The sequence below is a fragment of the Nyctereutes procyonoides genome, unplaced genomic scaffold (assembly GCF_905146905.1).
Source record: "Nyctereutes procyonoides isolate TBG_1078 unplaced genomic scaffold, NYPRO_anot_genome, whole genome shotgun sequence".
In the NCBI taxonomy this organism is placed as follows: Eukaryota; Metazoa; Chordata; class Mammalia; order Carnivora; family Canidae; genus Nyctereutes; species Nyctereutes procyonoides.
Genome location: NW_026575041.1, coordinates 15449282 through 15470026, shown reverse-complemented (window position 1 = coordinate 15470026; position 20745 = coordinate 15449282). Strand labels below are relative to the sequence as shown.

Sequence of the window (20745 nt, the reverse complement as noted above, 5' to 3'; positions counted from 1 at the left end):
ATTACCTGTGATAAATTCATTAGGTCTCTACAATGCCCATATGTAGGCATTCATGGAAAGTCACCTGGTTCTCATTCTTTAATAAGAAACAACAGAGAGACTATCAGCTGACAAAGGAAGGATAAAATGTGAGCTCTGGAAATGCCCTTGTCTGAATGTGACCTCCTGCCAGAACACTGGAAATACAGACTTTTCAAGTCCGCAGGCCCAGTGACCTCAATATACTTTTTTCTCTTTGTTTCTGATCTGGCACACTTGCCCTCACAAATTCAAACACACAGAGGCATACACACAAACACACAGATTGTCCTTTTGAATTCCTACAGAGGTGTTAAGCCGATATATTGCTTTTTTGCTTAGTCTTAAAAATGACCCTTTGCCATATATTTGAACTGTAAAGGTCTTCCTTCTTGAAGATATCCTTATTTTACTATGAAAACCTCTGGACAAGCAGATTATTGAATAACCCATGACTTTGCTTTTCATCTGATTAGTTCCCTGCAAGGGATCATAAGACAACTGTACAAAGCCTAGAGGCCTTCAGAGTCCTGAATGATCACAGAGGGCTTTTTTCCCCCGACTTCCCGAAATGTCATGGCCATTCTGAGCAGTATCAAAGGGGATCACTGTTTGTATTAGGAACTAAAAAAAGAAAGTAAAAGAAATTTAAAATTCATTTGGGAGAAATTAAAGTTCATCTGCGGGTTGTGTGTCATATGAAGAGCATTATACCACTTTCTTTCATTGGCTAGACGATTGTGGAGGAGTACAAAGAAAAGCTTCTATGGTAAATCCCGTGTAAGAGATGTTTTAGGATCATCATGTGCTGGCCCTTACAGGATGCTCTTCTCTCCAGTGATACATGCGTGGGCACACGGCTCACCCACTAGGGCAGAACCTTGATCTGCATCCATTTTTACTAAGTGCTCGTGGATCATGTCCTCCAAATCTGTAATGCTCATGCCCATGTGAGTGTAACAACCTGCCAAAGTATTTGTTAATGTGAATAAAAACTCAGCATCACAACACGTTGTGCTCAAAGTTAAGTGTGAAGTGTTCTTAGAGCTGTTGACCTGGATATTCTTAGATACCTGCCAGTTTTGGCATTTTATTCTTTTTTGCAACAAATTGGCTTATTAAATACACACCTTGCTTTGTTTTAATTTATATAACTTTCTAAGACTCTTACCATAAATAAATGACCAAATCAGAAGAAAAGGCCTTTGTCTTGTCCTATACTTCTGGAGTTTTGGGTTAAAAAGAAATAAACCCCGCCTTCATTAGCTCCTGTCTTCAGCTACTATTAGTGGCTAGAGTTACAAGCAATAGGATTCATTTCATCAGCCGAAATCCCAGTAATTTTTTTGTCATAAACTCTTCTCTGGAACTCTGATTTCATATTGTCTTTCTTAATTTTTAACATGCTGGAGAAAGGCAGGGAAATCTCAAGGGCCAGTTAGTTCTAAGGTCCCATGCTGGGCGCTTTCCATATGTTATTTCATTTCATCCACACCACAGTCCTGTGAGGTACACATTCTTGCTGCCATTTTGCAGATGAGGAAGGCTAACCTGAGAGTGTTTAACAAACTGGCGAACATTTACTTAAAAAATGAAGAATCAGAGCAAAAGTGATTCTGATTGGTCTGAATAAGACCAATGCCTGCCTACCTAAATCCTTCCTTCCTTCCTTCCTTCCTTCCTTCCTTCCTTCCTTCCTTCCTTCCTTCCTTCCTTCCTTCTTTTCTTCCTCTCTCTCCCTCTCTCTCTCTTTCTGTTTCTCTCTTTTTCCTCTGTCAGAGGACTTTTCTTATCCAATAGATTGTAGAGTACTTAAGGGTAGAGGCCATCTAGTTTATTGTGTATTCCAAGCAGGTAGTCCAGAGACTGGCATCAATGTAAATATCTGTTATCTGTTCAGTTGAGTTGAGTGTGACCCTCTTGGTATGTAAGCCTGGAGGAGAGATAGTCAAAGACTAATGGTTTAGTAGTTGAGAGTATTCAATGTTGGCAAATGACTATGGGCTCTGGATTCACAAAGTTCAGATTTGAATTCCAGCTCCAAAGCTCATCATCTGTATACTTTGAACAAGTTATTTAGCCTCTTGAGGTCCAACTTTTTCACTGTAAAATGGAGATAGTAATTCTACCTTTATAATTACTTATGAAAACTGCATTTCTGATGGTTATTAAATATAAATAAATGCCAACTACCACTACCCTTAATTGGAATTGACTGTGGGCACCTTTTAACATATTGCATAATTAAGGTATGTTTGTTATGTTTATAATTTATAATCTATCACTCCACTAAAACGTAAGCTCCATGATGGCAGAAATTTTCACATTTTAATCATTGTATCCCAGGTACTTAAAACAGTATTGTCCAGTGGGATATCCAGTGATAATGGAAATGTTCTATATTGGAGTTGTCTAATTCTGTAGCCACTGGCCACATGTGGTTACTAAATACTTGAAATATGGGTAGCTAGTGTGACTGAGGAACTGAATTTTAAACTGTATTTAATTTTAATTAATTGAAGCCTAAGTAACTGTTTGTGGCTAGTGGCATGCTGTTCTAGCACAGTTCTAGAACACTACGTGCTATAAGAAAATACTTGTTAAATGAACGAATCCCTTCCAGATTCAAAGATGAAAAACAAAGCTGCATGATTGCATCTTCTGCTTACTCTTTAAAGATAGATACTGAGGCACTTTACTGAGTGATCTGCTCATAATAAAGTCCTCATGAGGTTCTGGTATGGAACTCAGTTTACAATTGTAATCAGGTTTTGATTTCTATTTCTTTTTGGTGTTAGGTCAAGAAAGATTTGGAAACATGACAAGGGTCTATTACCGAGAAGCTATGGGTGCATTTATTGTCTTCGATGTCACCAGGCCAGCTACATTTGAAGCGGTGACAAAGTGGAAAAATGATTTGGACTCCAAGTTAAGTCTCCCTAATGGCAAACCAGTTTCAGTGGTTTTGTTGGCCAACAAATGTGACCAGGGCAAGGATGTGCTCATAAACAATGGCCTGAAGATGGACCAGTTCTGCAAGGAGCATGGTTTCGTAGGATGGTTTGAAACGTCAGCAAAGGTAATGTGACCTTAAAGGATTAACTTACTAGGCAAGATTCCCACAGAAAATAATCATATCATCATAAGCATCATTATAATGATACTCATATGTGTTTGTCTAGTGGTTTATGGTTCCCAAATTGCTTGAAGCTCTTTCTGATTTCAAGGGGATGAGTGGGTAGGGTAGAAATTACTATCCACAACTTAAGATGATCTTGGCTAAGAGGGCAAAAAGTGACCTGGACATGGTCACAGTGATAATAGCTAATAACTTTGTTTGTTTATGGAGTGCTTATTATATGTCAGGCATGTTTTATATGCATATTCTCATCGAGTCCTCACACAGCCCTATGAGGTAAGTATGATTTTTAGAATGAATGAAAGAAATGGGTTCACATGCAGTGTCACTGCCTTATCCCATGTATTAATTAATTTATGCCATCAACATTTAATATGATCCTCTGCCAAGAATTGTGCTTTGCCCTAGAAATGAAAAGATGGCAAGAACGCAGAGTTGTCACATTGGAAATACTGGCATAGTGGAGTGAGAAAGTAGATGGCAAGTGAAGAACATTGTGTGGTTTGGCACTGCTCACTCTCCTGGATGACAGAGGAGTAGCAGGGAGTGGGGCAGAGTCAGGGCTGGAAGATGAAGAATCTGATGTGGCATGATAAGTATATTATTCTTCCCATTATGCCCCATGCTGCTATCTCATTTGTCAGATGTGTGGCTTTTGCTCTACTCCCTTTTTTTGCTTTTATGTTTGCATGTCAGTATCAGAGAGAGAAAAGTTTTTACGGTAAATTTTGAAAGTTAAAAAAAAGCATAAATTAGAAAAGTAAATGTTTCACAGTATTTTTTTTTTGCTATTTTTGGTGGGCATATAAATATATTTTACATTAATATATTTTTAATGTACTATTTTAAATAAAACATAAATATATGTATATTTATATATATATAAAATATATGAAAATTTATATATAATTTATAAATAAATTGTATGTTGAAATATATTATTTATATAATATGTATCTTTTACATATAAATGTGGAAATATATTTTACATTATTAGGATTACATTCTGCATAGTTTTATATCATAATTTTCCTATTTTTATTTATTTGTGGAAAACATATTTAAGACTTACAGAGCATAGGCACTGGGCTAGGTATTTGGAATTCAGCTGTGAATAAGATAGGTATTGTCTCTCTACTTCTGGAAATCACACTAAGGCCTTATTGTAAACATTTATGCAATCATTAAAGAATGGTTTGAAAATATAACGAATGTCATTCAAATAGACTGAGGAGGACTCTTTGACCCGTTTTATGCTAGAGAGCAGAATGGTCAGATTTTCCCAGGGACTAGGGAAAGACAGGAGGCAAGTCAATCTGAAACAGAGTAGTCATTGCGTTCCTATGGGAAAATACCAAGGCTTTGGACAAGGGTAAATGCTATAGGGATTGGAAAGAAATACCTGATTTGAGACTCTGACTGAAGTTTATTTTTGGTTTTTTAAGTATTTTATTTACATTCAATTTCCCAACATATGGTATAACACCCAGTACTCATCCCAATAAGTGCACTCCGTAGCGCCATCAACCGGTCACCCCATCCCCCCACCCTCCTCCTTCAAGTTAATTTTTTTTTAAGATTTCATTTATCTCTTTGAGAGAGAGAGAGAGAGAGAGAGAGAGAGAGAGAGAGAGAGAGAACACAAGCGGGGGAAGGGGCAGAGGAAGGAGGGAGAAGCAGATTCCCTTCTGAGCAGGGAGCCCAGTGTGGGGCTCTATCCCAGGACCTGGAGATCCTGGAGATCACGAAGATCATGACCCGATCTGAAGGTAGAAGCTTAAGCAACTAAGCCACCCAGGCACTCCTAATGAAGTTTGAACACCAGCAGGGATTAAGCAACTGCTTAATGTCACTTTTCGGTCATAGTTGGGATAGTCTTTTATTCTGGCCATGTCCTGGACAGTTTTGGTGCCTGCCTGCTTTCAGTCATGTCTCTGAGCTGGCCTGCGTCTGGAAGTTGCTACTTCCAGAAGTTCCTGGGGGTTTTGCCTTCCTTCTTGGCACACTAGAATGCTTTTCTCCTTCTCTCTTCCAAAACCCTTTGTTTCCCCTATTTCTTAGGATTTTTCCTTGGATTCAGGACATAGTATCCTGAATGATCCATAGTATCATTTGCTGCCATCTTTCTACTTTTCTTGTCATTGAATCTTTTTGATTTGTTTGTTTGGGGGATGATTCTTGTAAAGAGAGAAATGTAGAGCAAACTCACAGGTCTGATGAGGTTACAGAATTTGAGAAATACGACTTTGTTTTTTTTAAATGCAGGGCTTGAACTCATGGCTCTGAGATCAAGACCTAAGCAGAGATCAAGTGTTGGCTGCTTAACTGACTGAGCCACGCAGGTGCCTTAGAAATAGGATATTTTTTATAGTTTAATTTTTGGACATTATTCTGGCTTTTTCATTTTAAATTGCAAAATGTATGTGAATTCACCTATTCCCCTTATTCCTTAGCTCCACACTCAGTTTTGTTCTATGGCTTCTGCATACCCCTTCACGTTTCTTTCTTTCAAAAGAATTGCCCTCCTGCTTGCAAACTCTAGGTACAGGGATAGAAGAAGAGGATTTTACAGAACTTCTTCTCTTAATAGATTACTTTGCATCTGAAGGTAAACTGAAATGAGTGACTTATATCTGTATGGTGAGGGAGTCTTCCATCACTAATTCATTCATCCAACAAATGTTATTAAACACCTCTTCTGTACCAGGCTTTGGAAATACAAAGATGTATAAAACAGACAAAATCTTGACCTCATGGATAATGATAACAAATAATAAAATGTAAGTAAAATATATAGGGTAGGATAGGGGATGTGGTAGCCAAAAAGAGAGAGAGAGAGAGAGAGAGAGAGAGAGAGAGAGAAGAAGGAGAGAGGAGGAGGAGGAGGAGGAAAGAAAAGAAAAGAAAAGACCTATGAATTTGTAGGGATGGCTGAAGTTGCTTGTGGACCAAAGGACCTCCTAGACATTTTCTTTTACCTCACTCTGACATTTCTTACTCAACCACGGCATTCAAACTCTGCTTAAGAGCATGAGGTTCATTAACTTAAGGCCTGACTGACCCACTGTACTTAGTGGGATTTTTAATCCTCCAAATCCCTGCCAGTGTAAACTTTGAAGAGAAGCTTTGTACAGAGAGAGGGTGGAGGGATTTCACAAGCCTGAAGTGTGCTGAAATGCTAAAAAGGGTACAAGGCCTCATTGTACTGCATTCAATGTCATCTTCCCTCCAAACATACCGCTATTGAAGTTGTCCTGAAAGTCTTAATAATGAACATGTCTTCCAATGCCAGGTTAGTATTCAAAGTTAACATCTAGAATCTCAGGAACAATACTGCAGCATTGACATTGGAGTGTCAAACTGCTCAAAAAGTCTTTTTAAAAGACCTCTGATAAAACTCTGCTTAATTTCTGAGACTAGTATTACAGCATTTACAAAACAGAGGCCCAGACCAGACTGTCTACCTGAAGACAAGATGGAAGCATTTGGATACTGTGATCCACTGCTTCTTTGATTACAATGTTTGGGATCAGGGAGCATTTCCCATAGAGATCTTAGTCTAAGAAAGTGAACCTACTAATAATTAAAGTCCTTTTGTGTGATCCCATAATCATTCAGTCTGGTCATCAACATCTGATTTCCTTTTTTTTTTTTTTTTTTTTTTTTAATCTCTAAAACTTTGAATGAGCCAAAGGCCATCACCTTTGGCTTTGTCCCTATGGCCACATCCTGAAGCAATCCTGTATCCTGGCCATTTCTGAAGCTGAAACTCCCAGGGTGTTAGAAGACTATGTCTTTGGGATTAGCTTCCATCTTGCTGCTGACACTCCTGCTGAGGGAAATTTGCTGTCTTGTTCTTCAGTCTTCTGGAATAACTTTCCATGAGAGCTTTCTTTTGTCTTTTTAAAAAGATTTTATTTCTTTATTCATGAGAGACAAAGAGAGACAGGCAGAGACATAGCAGAGGGAGAAGCAGACTCCTTGCAGGGAGTCTGATGCAGGACTCGATCCTTGGCCCCAGGATCACTACCTGAGCTGAAGGCAGGTGCTCAGCAGCTGAGTCACCCAGGCATCCCTCCATGAGAGTTTTCATGTCTCATTGCTGTTGCTGGAACACTCATGGTAGCCTCTGACTATGAATTAGGAGAGAAAAAATAAAATGTATGCTAGCTTGCGTCTCTGATTTTTACACCATCTCTTCAAATATTAAAACCAAAGGAATAAAAGGGAAAACTCTCTCCTAAGTCGAATATTCTTGAGTTTTCAACCTTTGCATTCTTGTCCTTTCTCAGCCATGTTTACTTGAATTCTACTTGCAGACTCACTAGGACCAGATAATATACACTTGTGGTGATCACATGTCCCACTTTCCAAGGACATTCCTGCCTTATCCTACTGTCCTAGAATAATTATGGTAACACCCCCATTCCTGGTTTGTAATTTAGATTTACGCAGTCACCCCATAGATCAGGAACTCCAGTACATCTCACTGCTAAAGTATGCTTTAACTCTAATAATGTCTATTTTATGCAGTCCTGTGCCCAAGCCAGTCTTTACTGGCAGATTTGTCTCTTTAGGATGACAGCCTTGGTATGTTCTTGTTGGAGCATCCACAGCATTGGGAGTCCTGAGGCGGCCCTTCTCAGTGGCCGATGGGGTCCTGCTACCTGCTGACCCGTATATCTGTATGTTGTGTTGTTGCCTGAATCTCCACCAGTTTCTCCTTTAGGATTCACTTTCTGGCCACACCCGCCCACCTTTTAGGGTTGCCAAGAGCATTAAGAGACATAATGTATATTTTATGCCTGATCATACATATACACCATACCTACCCCTCAAACATAACGTCCCTATCATCTGTTCCCACAGCCCATCTGCTGGTGTAGATGTCACCATCCATACTTAGCTCTGATGCACACAACAGCAGCACTTGGTGGAAGGGTCTGTTTCTATATCTCAGCCCTTTCCAGGCTGTTCCACACTGCATTTATTGTGAGGGGGTCCATTGTGGATATGTTCAGAAACAGGACACCAGGAAAATGCCTTGGTGGATGGGAAGTAGTGGAACGGTAATATTTAGCCAGCGGTGGTGGTAGGAACCAAGGGCACAGAAAGAACCACAGTGCCCTTTCTTCATGCTCCCCTCCACTTCGTGCCCTACTCCTGGCAGATTTCTGTCCTATGTATAGCGACTTTTTAGCCCCACCCCCTTTCTCAGAATGTTCTCAAATCAATGAGTACTCCAGGAAGAAACTTTCTTACATTAAACTCCACTCAATTTTAGTCTCCCCCAACCCCCCCCCGCACAGTTAAAAAGAAAAATGCTGATGTGTGTCCTTCTGGGAGAAGGAGTATATTCAGTAGTGTTCTCTATAAGAAGTTATTCATTTTTTCAGGGAGGAGTTGGTGGTCCTTAGTATAGTGGATATTTTCATGTGTTTGGATTTCTAGCAATTAATACACGTTTTCTATCTTCGGGGAGCTTCTAGCCATAGCAGGCTTACCTCTCCAGGAAGAACCCATAAAACTTTCTTCTTTTACTTTCTTTGCAGCCAGAGCACAGGCATCTGACCTAGATTCCACCAGTCATACTGGTTGAGCAACTAGACAAAGAAGGTGCAAGTCAAAATCCACTTTTTGGTAGTGGGGTGCGTGGGTGGAGGCAGAACAGGCATCAGTCCTTGGGAGACAGCAGAACTTGTGCCTGACCCAGAAAGAGAATCAGTGCTGGCCCCGGAGACAGTTGCGTTCAAATTGAGCTCCTTGAAGCTTCACAGATTTACAGGACCCAGTACTCAATGGTGGCTGGCAGCTGTGTCCTCATGAGGCTTGTTTTATGTGGGGTTTGAGTTTCTGGAAGCTTAGGCTGGAGCCTGTTTATTTTGACTGCTGAATAATTCTGCAAGCTGCACAATATCTCTTGAATAAACTGTTTCATGTTTAGCCAGCTTCAGATTCTGTATTTTGCCACTGAGAACCTGGATTAACACACATGGTCAAATACGTTTGAGAAAGCCAACCTGAACAGCTGCTTCTCTTGTTGTGGGATTTCTCAGAACTTCGATATTCTAATGTACATTCTGAGTCTCCAGTAAGAACCATGGCTGTATTCTTTTTTTTTTTTTTTTTGCTTTTTGCTCTGTTAGCTTATGACAAGATTTTTTTGCATGTGAACCTCATTCAATCCTTAGCATGAACCTATGGAGTAGGCTTTATTATAATTTGCCATTTGAAAGAAAAAAAAGTTGAGACGTAGGTGACTTCCCAAAAGCTGTATAACTACTACCTTATTTTTATTTATTCTAACATACTCTTTTTGTTCTTCCACATGTTAACATTTCAAAATCAAAATATGCCCTAGAGCCAGTGTGGATTTCTAAAATAATGGTGTGCCAGACAAATAATAGCTTTTTCTAATATCTCCTTCAAGAGGGGACTACATCATGCATCAGTTCCTAAATATGTTTGTCATGTAGAACACTTAAAAAAAAAGATTGTATTTATTTATTCATGAGAGACACAGAGAGAGAGAGAGAGAGGCAGAAACAGGCATAGGGAGATGCAGGCTCCTCCCCACGTAACAAAATAGAGGGACTTGCTTAAATTCTGGTCTAGATTTCTTATTTAAAGGGAAAGTTTTCTGTGTTTCATTGTTTACTGAGTTCCTTATTATTATTATTATTATTATTATTATTATTATTCAGGCTGAAATATGCAGCAATTAAAAAGTGACTAGTTTTTCTGGGAGCTGCTTGAAGAGTAGTATCACATATCATTTATTTTATAGGCTTCTAGAAAATAGGCACTTAGAAACATAATGTACTTATACACTTTGGAAATGCATAGATAATTGCACCTGGGTATGGGTGGAGAGTCATTCTAATTCACTTTTTAATGGAGTAAATATAGAAAACCATTAAAAAAAAACCTTTTATTTTTATATTGGGTAGTAGGCCATCTCTGATTATTCCCATTTTTCAAATGTCAAGCCGTGAAAAAATTCTTGACAGTCACTAGTACATTCACTGATTCAACACAATTTGTATTGAGTGACTGTCCAGGTCTGTGCTGTGAATGATGTATATTAAGGCCTTTCTGAGTTCAAAGCATGCTATGAGGTACCAGCTCTTAAAGTGTCAGAATTTCCTATAGGAAATAGATATTCCAGGTTTTAGGCATCCATTGCCAAAGAATTTGGATGAGGTTGCAGGATGTGCCTTCACTGACTTACTTGCTCCTGGCACACTTAACCCTGGATTTTTAGCTGATTTGATTAGAGCTCTGTACTTAGGGACATAAAAGGAAGGGCCCCATCTGAAATCTAAAATTGGAAGAAAGTTAGAAGACATCATTTAAAGGACATGATGGCCAGGGGCCTGGGTGGCTAAATTGGTTAAGCAGCTGATTCTTGGTTTCAGCTCAGGTCATTATCTCAGGGTCCTGGGATTGAGCCTTGTGTCAGGCTCTGTGCTCAGCAGGGACTCTGCTTGAGGTTCTCTCTCCCTCTCTCTCTCCCTGCCTCTCTCCCTGCTCTGTCTCTCTCAAATGAAATCTTCAAATTATTTTTAAAAATAATGGAAATGGTGGTAGTACTTAATGGTCACAACTGTTTCATACTCCAGTCTGGAGTACAACCATTTGAATCATTGCTTCTGACAGATTCCTAATGCCCTACAATGAAAAGTGGGAATGGTTTCTTAAGTTGAGAGTATCCTAAGTACAATATCCTCAAACTCAAACTACTTACCCTATTTAAGAATCAGTATAAATTAATAATAATATTTTAATTTTTATCTTTAGCTAAGTTGGTTCTCCAGAGGCTTTCTAGGTCTGTGCTTACAGCTGAAATTCAACTATGACTAAACCATTGTAGGAAAGTAGTTATGGATCCTCGGAGGATATCATCATAGCTTGGTGTGCAGGAGGCATGGTGTGACATATGTCCTTCTCTCCTGCATGGTTCACATTTTCATTACTTAAAGCTTAGGTCTTCCCTATCTTACACTTGGACAATTTTAATAGTCTATCTCCAGACTTTGCCCATGGTAGTCTGTACTGCATGGTGCTAAAAGCTCAACCTACCGAAGATAATTCAAGATCTTCTGTTGGCTCTACTTCTTGATTCAAGTTTAGACACCCTTTAAACAGGGGTCAGTGAACTATAGCCTGCAGCTCCAGTATAGCCTGCTGCCAATTTTGTAAATGAAGTGTTATTGGAACACAGTCATGCTCATTAATTTATGTTTCTGGAGTCAGCTTTCCTCCTGGATCTTGATCTCCGACAGTGAATCCCTTCCCAAACTTCACACTTCCATATTCTTCTGGATCTCTACTTGAATATCTTCAGACAACTCTTCAAACCTTACACGTCTGAAACTGAATTCATTAGCTTTTCTGACCATCAGATCACCTGATGCGGAGACCTCACATCCACCTGGACATCCAAGCCATGCACCCTTAGAACTAGGTCACTCACCCTTCAGAACTCCCCATTCCTGAGCATAGAAAACCCCACAGTGAGGTTCTTTCTTGCCCCTCCAGGCCTGCCTCTGGCTACCTTGACCCTCCATGTGTCCCCAAGTGATATGAAACTGCATCACATGCCCTGTTCACATCTTGCTATTCCCCCTGCCTGGGACATAGTTTCCTTCCTCTTCTTACCTACAGTTATTCTCCTGTCTCTCAATTCTTCCTTTGGGACTCGGCTCAAGCACTCTCCATTACTGACTTTCAGGTAGTTTGCCCCATCCCTTACCACAATTATGTTAAGGCTCTTTCTTTGTGGGGCTGGTTCCTGCACTGTCCTGGGAAACTGTCCTGGTCCTTCACCAGCTCTGTGGCTTACACATGCAGAGTGGTCACTTGGTCAGAGGTCTGTGGTTATTGGACGGAACTGAACTGTTTGCCACACTGCTATTCAAGGACTCTTTCAGAAGATTCTTTTATTGTATTATTCTTTCCCTATCCTTTGTGGGGGTATTTCTGTCCTTAGAGAGCTGTGCAGAAGCAGAAAAATTAATTTACTGCTGTATTTCCCAGGAGGACTCCCCATTATATAACTCCTTTCATCCAGAAAGCTCTATAGACACTTTGCACAGCAGGGAGGTTGTAGTGCCCTGCAGTGTGGAGGGGGAGCAGAGAAGGAAAATGAAGATGAAGGCAACAGCCCCCCTTCAAGCCTTGGGCCGCAGACTGGGAACTGCAGGACTGTCTGCTTGGTAATGCCACATAGCAGCCTGCAAGAATCTCCCATGAGCCTGTAGATCTGATTATCCAGCTTATTCCTCCTTCACACCCCGGGACCACAGTTTAACAGTTTTTTCCTCATTGAAATTCCCAGCATCTTGTTTACATGCATCTCTCATTTTCTTCAGCTGCCATCATTTGAGCCATGAATAGTGGCTATCATATTGTTTTTTTCTTGCAACTAGTAAAATGGAGTTCCAGAGAGGCTTTTCAGTGATTTTCATTGGAGAAACCAGGTTGAGACCAAGTCTAGTCCAGAACTTTATCCAGTGACAATACTTTCTTTTTTAAAGATTTTTTTGTTTCTTTTAGAAAGAGAGTGAGAGAGCATGAGTGGGGGGAGAGGCAAAGGGAGAGAGAGAGAATCTCATGCAGACTCCCCATTGAGTGTGGAGCCCAACTGAGGGCTCAATCCTGCGACCCTGACACCATGACCTGAGCCAAAATCAAGAGTCAGACGCTTAACCGACTGAGCCACCCAGGCTTCCCCAGTGACAATGATTCTTCAAGAGTTGTACATGAGGAACTCCTGAGGAGCTTGCTAAGATTGCACATGGCTCAACCCTGCCCTGAGATGTCTGGAGGGGCACAGAATGTATGTTTTTGGAAAACAGTCCTTCGGCGATTGTGATATGCAACCCTGGTTAAGATGCATTGTGTTATACTTTGTTCATTCATTCACTCATTTATTCATTCAATCATTCCTGAAGTATTCCTTGAATAGCTACTGTGTATTCTTTGCCAGAGACTGGGGCATTGATGATAAAGGGCACAGACTCTTCCCATTAAGAAGTTCCAAGTCTTCTGGAAGGAAACTCATAAACAAATAATTATAATACAGTATCAATTTCTATAAAAACTGGTGGCTACCTCTGCCCAAGACTGAGACAGCATCCTTGATGTTTGATCTGTGTCACCAAGAATGAGAGAGTCCCTAAAGGAAGTTCCAAGGGGGACTGGTGAGAGGAACTCCTTTTTAAGGGATGCTATGCAGAAGGGCATTAGAAGCCACCATTAGGAGGTTCTTAAAAGTGAAGCCAAGCTTTTCATCTTTATTCTGAGGTATCTTTTTTTTAAAGATTTTATTTATTTATTAGAGAGAGAGAGCTCATGCATGAGTGGGGGGAAGGGCAGAAGGAGAGGGAGAAGCAGACTCCCCGCTGAGCAGGGAACCCAACATGGGGTGCCCAGGACCCTGAGATCATGACCTGAATTGAAGGCAGATGCTCAACTGGCTGAGCCACTCACGTGCCCCTCTAAGATATCTTTAGTAAGAACATGTCACTACTGCAGAATTAATAGCTTTATTACTCATCAGAAAATTCTTAATACAAGACCACAAAGAATTATTAAGAATAATAGTTAAACTTTATATTTATGAAACACACTCTTACTCTTCTTACTAGGCCTTGTCCTAAGTGCTTTATTTGTTTCATTTACTACTCACAAACCCAATGAACGAAGTGTTATTCTTCTGCCTGTTTTACAAATTAAAGAGCTGAGACTTACAGACGCTGAATAATTTACCCATCATCATATGGTAAGTGGCAGAATCAGAATTAGAACCCACTTCCCTCTATTCAAAGCCCTTGTCCTTGTAAATCCACTGCTATTACCCATTATGTTCAGATTTCTACAAATATGTTGGAAGGTGCCTAGGTGGTTCAGTGGTTGAGCATATGTCTTCAGCTCCCTTCAGCTTCTGGGTCCTGGGATCGAGTCCCACATCGGGCTCCCCACAGGGAGCCTGCTTCTCCCTCTGCCCTATGTCTCTGCCTCTCTCTGTGTGTCTCTCATGAATAAATAAGTAAAATCTTTTTTAAAAATGTGTTGGATTTTCTTGAATGCTGCTGTGCATTTTCTCATTCTTTTAATTCATGAGAGTCTAAATAAAATATTTTGTTTCTTTGAAATAATTTTTTTTCAGCATTTTGGTAAGGAAAGGGAATAAACATATTTCCTCAGTCTGCCATGTTTAACTAGAAGGTACCCATGCTCTTTGGCTTTTTGTTGATTGTCTCCTTCATTTCTGACTCAATCTTAGTCATTATATAATTTAACTCCTTACAGTGTCTCTTAAAATTAGGTTTTATCCTAGGATTATGTGGAAACTAAAGTGCAATGGGATTTAATTAACTTACCCAAAGTCACACAGCTAGTGAGTCTCAGAGCTAGGATTTAAACCAGGTCTGATTGATTCTGGATATGCTTGGTGTTTTCTAGACCAGCTTTCAACCTTGAAAAGAAAAACCACAGGCAAAAGCTTTGTCTCCTCTATCAGAACCATTGTCGAAACCTTCTGAAAAGGGTTGCTTCCTGTGTCAGCAGAGGTTTTGTTACTAAGACATATTTGCCTTCTCCCTCCCTGTGTTACTTCATTTTTTTCAGTATTGATTTTGTTTGTCCCTGTTTTGTGGTCTTTTACCTTCTTTGATGCATCTTGTTTGCCATCTTTGAAGCAAGTGGTCTTAGATTTGTGGGCAGCAGCCCTGCTCTCCCAAGGCCTTCCATTTCATCTCTGTTTGCTTCACTGACTAGTGAGGTATTGATTTCTCAGGCTAGTCTGCTGGGATTGGAGGAAAAACCAATATCCCATTAGATATAAATGAGAAGCAACGGCAGTTTCTCAGCAGCTTGTTCATTGACCTCACATGCTAGGACACTATTCAAAGACTAGTTAGCCTGACGTGTCCATGGATATTCTGAAGTGATTAGATTGTCTGAGATAGAAGGTAGAAAAGCCAATGACAGAAAAATCAAGGGTTGTAAATCTATTTCCTTGAACTAAATGAGGTGGAATCATCTTTGGGAATCATTTGCCTGTCAAAAGTTGCTCCAGGAGAAGGAAGCTCTCTGTGGAGAAGTTTTCCAATTCTTGGTCCCTTTGAATTTTCTAGGGTCAGCACAATCATTGTGAATCATAAGATGAGTCCTCTGGTTTTCATATTCCCCAGAGTTCTCAAGATGAAAGGATGTCAGCAATGGGGTACCTAGCTTTACCCATACAATATGTTTCTGAAACATTGCATGTAAATCCCACTTTTTAACAATACCCCAAGGAGTTCATTATGAAAGCTGTCCCTGGATGAGTCTCTTTGAAAAGGAAGAGTTCCCTTGGAAGGACAATTATCACCTTCTGGTTCATCTGGTGATAAGTTTAGTTCTTAATTTTCAGATTTTGTAAATGCCAGACATGAGCACTAGTATCAGATGGTCAAGGTCTAAAGAGACAGTAAGAGAAGCCCATACTTAACCCTCAAATTTTCATGTCATTATATCTTTCTCTACCATTGGCTGGAAACATAGGAAAAGAAGATTTGGAGAATACTTCAAAAGCACCTTGTGGTCTAACTACTTATTTTATAGTTTCATTCATTCAGTCTTAAAATAGTCATTGAGCACCTCTCCTCTATGTGACAGGCACTTTGTAGGCACCAGAGATATACTAGGGGACCCAACAGATCAAATACCTGCCTTCCTGGGGCTTGCATTGTAATGGTGCAGAGACAACTAATGAAAAGATGAATAAGTGCAATGTGTAGTGTGTCAGTGGAGCTAAATGCTCAGGAGAAAATTCAAGCAGGAAAGGAGTGTAGAGCTAGTGTGGTGCAAATGCACGGGACAGGAGAGTTCAAAGAAAGGAGAGCACTTTTGGGCAGGTTACCAGGGAAAGTTCCATTAGAAGGTATTGTGTGTTTTTATTTTATTTTAATTAATTAATTAATTTTTGTTTTAAGTTAAAGATTTGAAAGAGGGACAATACTGAGCTGTCTAGATTCCTGGCAGGGCAATCCACCAGGAAGAGGGTATAGCATATGATGAGGCACTATGGAGGGTTCAATAAAGATGAAGTCAGAGAGGTGATAGGGGTCATGTTGATCTTTAGAGCATTGTAACAACTTTGGGTTACCCTTTTCCTCTGAGTGATATTGGAAGACACAGAATGTGGGATATGATTTGATTTGAACAATTATTCTGGTGGTTACATTGAGCCTGGATTGTGGTCGGAAGAACTGGAAACAGGAGGTGAGCTAGGACTCTATTGCAGCATCTATGAAAGAGAAATTTCATGTCGATAAAATGAAGGTAGGAACGCTCAACATGTGTCTTTGAACATGTAGTAGAGAGGATTTCCTAATAATTTGGATGGAAGTTATGCAAGAAAGAAGGGATTTGGGGAGGGCTCTGCAGTTTTTGGCCTGAGCAGTTAGAAGAATAGAGCTGCTATTTACTTTCTTAATTGGCTTTCACTCAAATCCTCTGAGTTTTCACTCTTTTGTGAAACTCTTTGTTAAGACTCCTGCTTGTTGTTCATGGGAAATGGCTTTAAGAACTCTTATCATTCTCATTCCCGACCTGGACACTCTGTAATCTGTCCATCTGCCTTTTTTTGAAGTAGTGGCCAGGTCTGTTGATAACATACCAGACAGACTGGACAGAGCATGGTATAACAAGGCTTTAACTTACCTTGCTTATGTTGTATTTTTAATTTTATATAGTAGTATATTGTATTAATTTAACAGGTGTAGCAAAACTGATGACACGTATTATACTCATGATCATCGAAAAGCCTCCTTAATTTTGCAAATGGTAAGCTGTCAAAATAAGGTCTTACTCTACTGATTTAAACTGCTGATAATTTAAGCTCAAGTGTAAGATTTTATACTAAGGTCTATTAAATTTTCTTCTGAGGCCTTAATCTATGAATCCAGTTTCATTTTTTAAAAGATTTTTATTTATTTATTCATGAGAGACACACACACAGAGAGAGAAGCAGAGACATAGGCAGAGGGAGAAGCAGGCTCCACGCAGGGAGCCTGATGTGGGACTTGATCCTGGGTCTCCAGGATCAGGCCCTGGGAGGAAGGCGGCGCTAAACCGCTGAGCCACCCGGGCTGCCCATGTATCCTATTATATTCATAGGTCCTACCTCTACTCAATGGTGATGGACCCCAGAAGGTGGGAATCTTGTGGACAGCTTAGACTTCTGTCTGCTTTATTGGTTTCTAGGTAGGAACAAGTATGTTGGAGGGTTAAGGGTAAAAGACATGTAACAGTTAAGTTTGCCCATCCCACCTCCTGTTTTCTAAATTTCAGGGAACAGTAGTTTTACTAGAAGTTTACCTGGCAGTCTTCTGCTTATATTTCATTAGTTTTAACTACCCTCAGGGCAAAGAAGTGAGGGAAATCAAGTTTTTGCTACTTCCACATAATCAGGATTCCATCAGAAAGGAAGAGGAGATGCTATGTAATGTGTAGATAGTCAGGGTGTGAGTGGAAATGCCAAAGTGGAGAAAGTAAATCTTACCTAGTTTAAGAAAATTGGGGCTTAATAATGAAAAACAAAATCACACATAAGCTCCCGCCCAGGATTAATCACTGTTAACCTCACATTTCCTAATTGCATCATATTATATGCAACTTTAAAACTTATCATGAGCATTTTTCATGGAAAACTCTTTGTAAATGTAATTTTTAGTAGCCGAGTAATTTTGCATCATAAGGATGCACCATAACATCCCCTCTATTGACCCTCCTGTACTTGTTCTGCATTTAGGCAGTTTTCAGTTTTCACTATGATAAATAATGTCATTATGAGCATCTTTATACATAAGTTGTTTTATGTATTTAAGATTATTTTACTGGGCTTTATTCTTAATAGATTACTAGATCAAAAGGAATGGACATTTGTATGATTCTGATTACGTGTTTTCATATAGATTTTCAAAAATGATGAGCTACTTTATATTTGCCAAGTATTTGTATGTCTGTAAGGACACTCTAAAATCAAAATTTCATCATGTCATTTCTGTCTGTTACTTGTGGGTCTACCAAAAAGTTGCTCATTATGCTTATGCCTTCATCCAAACTTCTGATGAAAATGAGGTTAGTTCCCAACTGGGATTTGAGCTCTGTGCCACCATCTACCCATTCTGCTGTGAAGCCACCTTGTTCACAGAATGTGATGACGGTCATCATGCTAAACATAAGATTTGAGAGGCAGTCTCCTGATTGTTCAATCTGAAATCCTTATTATTAGAAGAAAAGGAAGTTAGTTGGTTTGTGTTAGGTCTGCCTTCTCTGTGTCGTCTGTTATCCTTGCACCACATTATTTAAGCATTAGGCTTTCCCTTCATGATCTATACTTTTGCTCTGAATAAACTCCAGTACTGTCTCCTTCTGCTTTTATCTTTTTCTCCAGGCGTGTCCTTAGACTTGGTTTGAGCACCCTGACCTATTTGGATGAGTTCAGACCACCCTCGAATCTGTTCTGAGTTTACTTCCCTTCTCCTACCTGTTGTACATATTATTTTTAAACCTAATCTTAACGGAGATGTTCCTGTAGTCAAACGGGTTTCTTTTTGATCTCCTTCCTCTTTCTTCTTCACTGGGTTACTCGTGACTATAGAGTTAGAATTTCTGTTTCTGAGCTTCTTGTCCTTATTTTTCTCCAGACTCAATCTTATACTTTGCTTTCCATCTGTGAGAAAAACCTACATAAGTTTCCATTCATTCCCTATAATTCTATTTTTCAGTTCATGAAATATTTATAGATGTGCTGTTTCCTTCCTGTTGTCTGGGCTTTGAGAGTAAAATAAAGATATTAGGATCTACCCTACTCATGGCTCAAGATTAATCACTCCTCTGTTCACACCTTTGAATGTGAATGCTAACATAGTATGTACACCTTATAAATAACTTTAAATAACCAGAATTATAAAATAGATGATTAAAATTATCTGTAATCAAATTACCAATTGATTTTGCTGTTAACATTTTCATCTGCCTTCTAATCAGCAATAAAGGTCTATTAAAAAGAACCTCATTCTATCCCTTTTAGGCTATATTTACTCTTAGCTCCTCAACAGATAGAATTGACTTATTAGCTGTAGACCTAAATATACACAATACCAGTAGAGGAAGGAAGAAACCGGTGGTAAAAGGAACCTGGGTTCCACAAAAAAAGCGAAGTCATTTTCTGAATCATATTTTATAATGCAAGAAAGCAGGTAGTACATCTTAAATGGTTCTCGGGAACAAAGTTAAGACTTTGAAAGTTTGCATTTGAAACAAATGTCCTTTACCTGGCAAAGTTATTGTCCTTTGAATTGACTGAATTCAGTGGAAATCTGTAAAAATAACCAGAAAATCAGAACTAAGTTTAAGTCTTAAATGCCAAGAGCCTCTTTTATTCCTTTTAAAAAAAATTTAGTAAGCAACTACTTCATACCTTTCTGAAGGGGGCTTCTTTTCAGATCATTTATATTTCAACTCTACTTACCTCTTTTTGCGTATCCTATATAAAAACTCCAATGTCCACTTATTCTGCATATGTGAAAGTTATCAGCTGCCACTAGATATGTATCTGTTTAATAATGCACAACTTTATGGAAAAATATTTTTCTGTTTCTTTTTAAAGTCATACCTTGCTTATGCCTGTCTAGAACATGAAATACGTATGTTAGTATAGATGATTATGATGTTCATGAAGCTGTATAGTAAATACAACAGAGAGTTCCTGACTTTGCAGTGATTCCTCCGTGGCCAGTTTTGTACTTCTACTCCCAAACATTCCCTTTCAGGCCCCCCCACAGGTTATCCAAATGGAAATTACCATTTCCTGCGTACTCTCTCTCAAGTCATTGTAATTGGCCAGTAGTGTCCATATGACCCGAGTGGGGTTTCTCCTGGGGCCATTCTCTCCTGGACTCAGAATTGCTCTAATCTTGAGTATGGGGACACCTAGGTGGCTCAGTTGGTTAAGCATCTGCCTTTAGCTCAGGCCATGGTCTCAGAGTCCTGGGGTCGATTCCCACATCAGGCTCCCTGCTCATAGGGGAGTCTGCTTCTCCTCCTTCTGTCCCTAATCCCCTCTCCAGCTCCTGCTCTTACTCTCTTTCAAATAAATAAATAAAATCTTAAAAAAAAATCCTCAAATGTGAACATGTGACTGAAGCCAGACATATCCATGTTCTTCCCCAGCACTTCTCCAACTGAGTTTTGGGTTAGGAGACCTTTTCTTTTGGGTGGCAAAGCTGTGGGAATGTAAGCCCAGAACCTGCTAAAAGCTCTCTCCCCCTTTATGTGCAAGAAGGTGCTGGGTAGATAGAGAAAAATGAAGCTGATCTGATGGCATTTGAGAGCCTGATTTTATTTCCTAAGGTTCTTGGAGTTGTCTGGGTCTTTTAGGTAATTCCCTCACTCCTGGTGACTACCCTTCAGATGACTTAGGTAATTCAATGGATTTCTGATTTTTGCAACCAAACATTTATGGCTAATCATGTTGATAGAGTGTACTTGCTCTAGTAAATTATTGCTTAAATAAACATCTTGTTCTTAAA

At 39.6% G+C, this 20745-nt stretch overlaps 1 protein-coding gene across 1 annotated transcript in view; it reads left to right on the top strand.

Moving 5' to 3' along the window:
• RAB38 (RAB38, member RAS oncogene family) overlaps window positions 1–20745 on the top strand; it is a 56177-nt gene that overhangs the window by 21179 nt on the left and 14253 nt on the right. The window contains exon 2 of the mRNA XM_055320535.1: window positions 2817–3097. Coding sequence (XP_055176510.1) covers window positions 2817–3097 — 281 coding nt within the window. The remainder of the gene's footprint in view (window positions 1–2816; window positions 3098–20745) is intronic.